We start from the raw sequence: 8,206 nt of genomic DNA on the forward strand, positions 1-8,206 counted from the left end.
TTCAGATACTGCCACATAATCTTCAGCAAGAGACTGAAAACTGGAATGGTAGTTCCCCTGTGAAGCTGGGGATATATTAGCAGTTGAGTAACTCTGCAGTGTTTATTGATGGATTGTCTTGTGCTTGGAGTTAAGTGGGAGTTACGTGTTCAGAATTGCAAATAATCAGTCTGACAATGCAGGTGTCTAGATACATGCTTGAAAATACTGGCTACCTCTTAATTCAAGTGGGAATAGTCTTTTCTTTATTTGGTTCCTGATAAGGTTAGTAAACTCTATAAAAACACTTGGAAAGCACTGTGTTAAGATGCTCAGTATGTGTTTCTTATGCCAGCTTTTCTAAAAGCATGCAATCTCTATTTGTTTGGATGGAGGTTATCTCACTGCCAATATTAACTTGAGACCTCTTTGTTACTTTATTTCAGCTGATCGAATCCCCAGATCATGTTGGATACTGGACAATGTTTGAACTGATCCGTCAGACGGGAGGCACCATTTTGCCATCTGAAACCTTAGTGCAATGTTTGAGTCACCACAGGGCAGATCTTGCTCGTGGCCTTCTTGGAGACTCAAGTTGCCCAGTGCCACAGGCTGTGCCTTGGACCATGCTTTTGCCATTAGATGCAACTTTGAATTGCTTGTTCTCGAAGCCCTCTGTATTTCAAGCAGTATTCCCCCATCAAGAAGGAATGATGTTTCTCAGCATGCCTGGTAATAAAAAAAAAGGAAAAAGAAATACGTGTGCATAGTAATAGCTGCAATCTCTCATGCAAGGTCCTTGATGAGTTTCCCGTGTGAATAGTACATGTAAAAGTAATTTCAGATATTTAAGAGCCTAAACTTTTAAAAAGTCCTGTACGTGCTCTAGCTCCTCTGATAAGAGAGCTATTAGCTGATATTTCTGATTTAGTCTCTTCAGTTTTCCATGCTTCTAGAAGTTTGAATGCCTGAATTCAAAATGCCTTTGCTGGTCCCAGCTTATACAGATACACACCCTTTTCTTCTATGTGCTTTGTCTCGGCTTCAATTTGGCTAAAGAAAGAACACAAACAAAAAGTCTCTTCAAAAGAAAGCAGATTAGCTTTAAACCAGCATGCAGTGTGCACTGTCTCTTTAGTGGTCCCTTCGTGCACTTAGCTCCTTCGTGAGAGCTTTGGAAGATAGTTCTACAATACACTTGCGGTAGAACTATTCCCAGTTTAATCTCTGAATTTATTTGTCTTGCGTTGAAGTTGTCTCTTCATCTGGATGAAAAACCTGTTTTATGAGCCTTAGGACTTTTGCTTTATCTTATCCTTGCACAGGGGAAAAGAAGCAGGAAATCTGTGCTGTGATCCTGGAACCCCTAGCCATGAGCCAAAGACAACTGCATTGTCCAGTCAATATCCTCCTGAAAGGTACCCTGACGGGTTGGAGCTTGATGCAGGCTGGCCACTTTCTCACAGAGAGCTGGATACTACAGAGCTCACAGGCTGAGCAGGCAGAGCATGACAGGTCACTGTTTCATCAGCTGTTAAGGAGTCTAGTGACTGAAGAACTGCAAATGGTAAATCTTTTTTTTTTTTTGCCTTAAACTAATATCTGTTCTGAAATGAGCTGTGACAAAAGGGATGGCAGTGTGTCATGTTGTGAAGACAATAATAGTGGTATTTGTTGCACTGCAAATCGCTCATTTGGAGCTAAATTCTTAGCATTCTTTAGGAAGGCATGTAAGTCTATAACCTGTTTGTAAAGTATCTGTAATCCTTAGGTCTCTATTTCTATGTATATCTAGATAACGTAAACTTTTCTCTTTTTTATTATAGGTTGCTGAGGTATCTCTGTCTAAAACTTGGTGCCCCTGCAGTGCTGTTTTATCACCACTTTCTGAGCGCACTGCTGTTCTGACTATACTTGGTACTGAGAAGACCACTGAAGTTCAGCGGTGCAACCTTAAAGGAGCCATAGTGGAGAACTCTTCCCAAGACCATGCTCTTCACCTCCCAGATGTTGTAAATAGTGTCTTGAGTAAAATTAACATTTCGGTGGAAGATTCTCTGGCCAGTATGGGTAGGTATCAGGAAATGCAAAGCTCACCATCTTTTGATCATCTCTACATCTGATTTGGAGTGGAAAAGTTTAAAGCTGATGATGTCCTCTGTGAGGAGTCTCTTATTTTTGGGACTTGTTAATTTTGTCTTGTCTTCTGTGGCTCAGGCCTTGTGATGTGATGCAGAAATCTGTGCTGGTGTCCCTTTCTGTTTTATTGACAGAGCATTAGTTTCCATCAGCTTGCAGATAAAGTGCAGCTACTTGTGCTTGGGGACAGGTGTTCAGAATGAGGTTCCTAAAATGTGTCACAAGCCATCCCTGGCCAGTAGAGCCTTTGGGTAGGGCTGCAAGGATGCTGGTTTTAGCTCACCTGTTCTGTGTTATAATGAGTCTTACAAGTCTTCCTGCCTGATGTATTGGCTATTAAATTGCCCCTCTGGTAGCAAAGGTTTGGAAACCTCTACTTTAGAGCCTCTGTGAAGGCTGGGATCTTCTGCCACTTCGTTTAGTTTCCTTCTAGCTTTTTTGTGTGTTTCTGCCCACAGGAGAAGAAACTCCTGTGCCAGAGTGGGTCCAATGGGAACTGTCCCATACAGAGGGCTGGCATCCTTCAGTGCTTGAAGCATGGTATCCTGCATCAAATGCTTGTGGAGCAAGCTCAGATCTGATGGAGTCATTCAGGTGTTTTTCTGAAACATGTCTGTGAGTAATCAAGAATTTCTGCTTCCTGATAAGGGAGTACAGCTGTAGTGTTGCTCAAGAGTTCTAGAATTAAATGTGTCTCAGTGCTTTTATTGCTGTCGTCAGTTCACTGTGTGCTTTTGCTTCATTATGTTTTGGTTTATAGACAGAAGGAACTGGGAACAGGATGTCTGGGTAGCAGTTTATGTGGAATAAGATCTTGACAGTTTCAGGAGTGATACAGGTGACTTAATGACCTAAGCTACTTGGGGGAATGTCAGACTTCATCTCTTCTTATGGTATGATAAGATCCACTGCAAGATACTGAAGATAGTGGTTGTGTTATCACAGTTGGTATTTAGTAGGAATGAATAAGCTTGCTTTCTTCAAAGAGCTTGCTGAGTGAAACATAAAAAAAAAAGCCTAATGCAGGATAGCTTAGCACAAAGCTGCTCATGTAGTTCTGTGGTATGGGTCAGTGACAGTACATCAGGCAACTCTTGTTGTGGTTATTTACAACTTGGTGTGACCCTTTTAAGAGGATGGTTTGGGTTTTTGCATCTTTTAAGTGAGAGTTTTGGGCAGCGGGCATTGGAGGAGTGTTACTCATGCTATATTGCTGTGGACTGGCACCTAGAAAAACCTGGTTCCTGTCCACTGGGAACAAGGGATATGCTTCCCACTCCCATCTTTTTGGTAACTGTATTGAATGTCTCTATTATATAGGCTCCTGCAGGTTCCTTGTCCTAACAGGAAGGATGATGCAGACCAATCTGAAGTGGAACTCTCAGAAAGTCTATCTGAGCTGTACCAGAGAAAACTCAGTGAAACATCTGCTGCAGCTGGACCAGGAAATAACAGAAAACGACGTATGTATGCTTTGGGATTATATGTGTGTATTATCAATTAAAGCTGATAAAGACTCCTCAGCAGGCCTTTTAATGCATGAACCCTAGAGATCTGTACTCTCCTGAGTAGTGGCACTCATGGTAGATTTTGGTAGATTTTTTTAAAAAATGGTAGATTTTTTCATTTAGAGACAGCAACATTTACATATTGTCCTTTAGTACAACCCAAATGACTCTTTAATTCAAGGCTGCACAGTGAGCAACAAAACTGTTAAAAAGCAGCATGCAGAGCTCTGCAGTTTCACTAGTTGTTAAAATAGGGACTGCTCCAACTACTAGTAAATATTGCAACCTCTCAACTTTGTTCTAATTTGGAAAAATAAACTGCTTTCTTCTAGAAGAGTTTAATCATTGCATTTCAGTACACTAACCACAGTTGTGTATACCCTGACCTGATGTATCCCAAAGTCTTGCTCTGTCAGTTATTTCTATTTCTGTGACATAAGGTTGCTTCCATATATGTAACTTCTGATTATACCTATATAAGCTCTTATGCAGAGCAACAGTTTTCACCTGCTTTTTACTTAGAAGTAGCTGCCTGCTATGCTGCTTGTACACTTATTTCATGGAGAAATGCAAACCGTTTGGGCCATGTTTTCCCCTAGAAGGTTACTAATCTCACTTGACAGCAACACAGAATTCAGTATTATGCTGTACCTTGGGTGGAGTTCCTGCCCCAGTGTGTCTGATGGTAGAACTCCCTTTTTGTGGCATTGCAGGTGGGGTTCCCCGAACTCCAGTCAGGCAGAAGATGAAGACCATGTCCAGATCCCTGCAGATGCTCAATGTAGCACGACTGAATGTAAAAGCTCATAAGTTTCAACCTGATGGTGCACCACCAACAGTGAATGAGAAGGTTCCACAGAAGCTTTCAGCAAAAACGTTGGATGATAAGGTGGAAGAAAAGGAAGAGGCACTTAAAATACCAATAGGTGTGTGTTAAGTTATCAGTCCTGATGTTTGTAGGAGGTCATATGGCATTTTTATGGAAGGGACAGGGAAGGGTAATAAGGGGGTATTGGGTACTAAGGAACAGATCAATGCTTGAGTTTCTGTATCTTCAGTTTGGCACAGAGTGGTTATTTTCTTCCACCCTTTTCCCAGTTAGCTTCTATAAATGTTTACAACCTAGTGTTGCCACTGCTCCTGGGGTTAATTTCCTGCCTTGCTTCCATCTGAAAAAAGCAATAAGGAACTATCTGGGTTTTTTATCAAAAGTAGAGGGAAGCACCCTATTTACTAATTATGCAGAAGTAAAGGGAATTTCTTGACTGTTACAGTAACCTGAAAGCTTGCTGTTATACTTGGAACTAAGCTTGTAATTTGTCATGGGTCTGGACCTGGGACTGCTTCTGTTAGTATTCTGTGGTCTGGATGCATCTTTGCTGGAGAAAATGTCTTTTGATGACTCCCTCTGTTCCCCTCATCAGCTGGAATGAGTGTTTTATCAGTAAGGTGTGGTGAACAGGCATTTAGTTAACTTGGACTATTTCCATCGCAGGCCTCAAAACTGAGGAGGAACTGCAGTCCCACTTAATTGCAAGCTACCAGAAGGCTGTAGCTGAGGGAGTTCTTTCACCTGTGTGTGCCCAGAATATGATCATGGTCATCAAAAAGTTCTTGAAAGTACAAGATGCCACAGAGAAAGAGGTAGGTAAAAGCATGTGGGCAGGGTTGTTACTGATCTGGAAATTAAAGTTTTTACTATTTCAGGCTACCTTTCCTTCATCTTACCTGAAGCTTTTATGCACGGTTGCACATAGTCAAAACCACAACCGCGAACTACTTCTATCTGTGCTGACTCAGTAGTGGAAAAACTGTAGGTAATTGTAAAGAACGTAGGAAAATCCAGTTCAGTTTAGAAAAGTGTAAACTGGTAAGATTGCAACAGATGTCTTTTTACGTTGACCTCATTCTGAATTCTGATTTCACTTTGATTCAAAGACAGTATTTTAAAAAAATACATTCTTGAAAACCATATTTTAAAAAAGGTTTGTCTTCTGGTTTTGCTTTACATGGCAAATCTAGGCCTGCTACTTCTCCAGGAAAGAGAAATAGTTCAAGGTATTTCTTACAATCACTAAAACCAAAATTGGTAAACTTGTAATTGGAAAAAAATATTGTGAAAGACAAATCTGTAGCTACTGAAGAAGTCCTGAAGCTGCAAGCAAGTGACCTTCTCTGTGATTTCAAGCTATAAGCTGTTTTATGTCTCATGTTATCGTGACTTATCTACTGAAGAAGAAAATTCTTTTCCTTGAAGAAGAAAAAACCCCAAGCTATTCCCAAAAGAATGGGTCAAGGGCGGGGGGGGTGGGGCGGGGAGAAAACCTGTCTGAAGTTTTTCCTGTAATTATGTGTATCTGCAGATGGCCTGCATGGAAAGAGTCAGAAACCATCTCCTGAAGACCAGCAAAATGCTCAGACAACAGCATGGCTTACAGAAGGAGACCAAAGTCAGAGAAGAAAAAACCCCAAGCTATTCCCAAAAGAATGGGTCAAGGGCGGGGGGGGTGGGGCGGGGAGAAAACCTGTCTGAAGTTTTTCCTGTAATTATGTGTATCTGCAGATGGCCTGCATGGAAAGAGTCAGAAACCATCTCCTGAAGACCAGCAAAATGCTCAGACAACAGCATGGCTTACAGAAGGAGACCAAAGTCAGAGAGTATGAGACACTCTATTTACTTCAACTTCTGAGATACTGTGGAGTGGGTTAGCAATTTTTAATGGTGTTTTTTTGTACACGTGTAAAAGTATTTACATGGGGTAAATATTCAAAGGAGAATCTCTGGTCTCAGTAAAAACATTTCATTAAATGCAAATGTACATATGCTGTGTGATAAGCATTGCAGCCTGTATCTGAAATGAGGCATCTCGCCTGCCACCAGAATGAAATGCTAACCAAATTAGGTGGTCAAAATGAGCCAGTTCCCCTCTCGTTACTTTTTTAAGCATACGTTTTGCAGTAAATATGCTGTTTCCACCAGAAAAAAGGTAGTGGAGGATTACTTGTTTTCTTAGGTGCCGACTTCAGGTATTTTTGCGCCTTGAGTTATGTCTTCAGTGCCCTTCACTGCAAAGCAACACTGATGAAATGGAGCAGCTGTTAGAAGAGGCAAGTAAATTATAGACCAGGCTGTGTTTCTGGATAGCATTAGAAATGCAGACCTGGAACCTGTAGCTTTCCCTTGATTTTTCTGTAACATTTTATATTCCTTGGGGGGGGAAAAAAAAAAATCGGGTGTTGCCACTGTCACAACTTAATCCGTTTTCCCACCTGACTTTCTATTCCAGGTGACAGATATGCTGCGCATTTTATGTCTGACCGAAGATCCAGGGTATCTTACAAAGTTTCTAGAGGAAATACTAGAATTGTAAGTTCTTTAGCATGACTTAAGTGTTACTGGGGACTGTGGTTTTGGTTGGATATCTTCTTTGAGTAAACAGCAATTTACAGCTTGGATTTACTGCTTCTTTGAAATTTTCAGAAGTTTAGACATGTTCTGTTCATTACGCTTATCTTGCTTATCAGCTACTTTTTCTTTAATCAAGTAAACTAATGAAGACAATATTTTAATTTGTTTTTTAATTGACATTTAAGAACAAAGATTTAGTTCAAACCTTGGGATTGAAACACTGACAGTTTTGTGTATTTGATGCGGGCTCTCTCTGATGCTCTAGGTATACGAATTCTATACCGAAGATCCTTGGAGATATTTACTACAGTCTTGGTACACAAATACCCCTGAAGCTGGCATCTGTTCTGCCTTCAGATTTCTTCAGTGATGACTCTGTGACTCTGGATAGCAAATCTCCAGGCCTTCCGCTGTCTTTATCATCTGCCTTAACTCCCAGCACTGTTTGCCTACGCACTGAGAGTGATCAGTTGGAGGAGCTGCGCACCAGATCTGCCAAAAAGAGAAGGTAATAATGCCAAATTGCTTGACCAACCTGATCATCTCCTATGACCAAGTGACCCACCTAGTGGATGAGGGAAAGACTGTGGATGTTGCCTCCCTGGACTTTAGTAAAGCCTTTGATAGCATCTCCCACAGCATTCTCCTGGAGAAACTAGTGGCTCGTGGCTTAGACAAGTTTACTCTTTGCTGGGTAAAGAACTGGCTGGACAGCTGCGCTCAGAGAGTTGTGGTGAACGAGTTAAATCCAGTTGGTGGCTGGTTATAAGCAGTGTTCCCCAATGCTCAGTTTTGGGGCCGGTCTTGTTTAGTATCTTTATTGATGATCTGGATGAGGGGATTGAGTGCTCCCTCAGTAAGTTTGCAGACGACACGAAGTTGGGCAGGAGTGTTGATCTGCTCGAGGGCAGGAAGGCTTTGCAGGGGGATCTGGACAGGCTGGATCGATGGGCTGATGTCAACTGTATCAGGTTTAACAAGGCCAAGTGCAGGGTCCTGCACTTGGGTCACAACAACCCCATGCAATGCTACAGGCTTGGGGAGGAGTGGCTCTAAAGCTGCCTGGTGGAAAAGGACCTGGGGTGCTGGTTGTCAGCCAGCTGGACATGAGCCAGCAGTGTGCCAAGGTGGCCAACAGTGTCCTGGCCTGTATCAGCAATAGTGTGGCCAG

General features: G+C 41.8%; 1 protein-coding gene across 1 annotated transcript in view; it reads left to right on the plus strand.

Annotated features, from left to right (window-relative positions):
- TICRR (TOPBP1-interacting checkpoint and replication regulator) overlaps window positions 1–8,206 on the plus strand; it is a gene marked incomplete at its 5' end in the record, with an annotated part of 18,126 nt that overhangs the window by 410 nt on the left and 9,510 nt on the right. Inside the window, 11 exons of the mRNA XM_010281521.1 lie at window positions 426–711; window positions 1,305–1,546; window positions 1,806–2,049; window positions 2,580–2,712; window positions 3,439–3,581; window positions 4,340–4,552; window positions 5,122–5,270; window positions 6,190–6,284; window positions 6,641–6,734; window positions 6,914–6,993; window positions 7,301–7,543. Of these exons, the coding sequence (XP_010279823.1) occupies window positions 426–711; window positions 1,305–1,546; window positions 1,806–2,049; window positions 2,580–2,712; window positions 3,439–3,581; window positions 4,340–4,552; window positions 5,122–5,270; window positions 6,190–6,284; window positions 6,641–6,734; window positions 6,914–6,993; window positions 7,301–7,543 (1,922 nt within the window). The remainder of the gene's footprint in view (window positions 1–425; window positions 712–1,304; window positions 1,547–1,805; window positions 2,050–2,579; window positions 2,713–3,438; window positions 3,582–4,339; window positions 4,553–5,121; window positions 5,271–6,189; window positions 6,285–6,640; window positions 6,735–6,913; window positions 6,994–7,300; window positions 7,544–8,206) is intronic.

The sequence above is a fragment of the Phaethon lepturus genome, unplaced genomic scaffold, assembly GCF_000687285.1.
Source record: "Phaethon lepturus isolate BGI_N335 unplaced genomic scaffold, ASM68728v1 scaffold18492, whole genome shotgun sequence".
Classification (NCBI taxonomy): Eukaryota; Metazoa; Chordata; class Aves; order Phaethontiformes; family Phaethontidae; genus Phaethon; species Phaethon lepturus.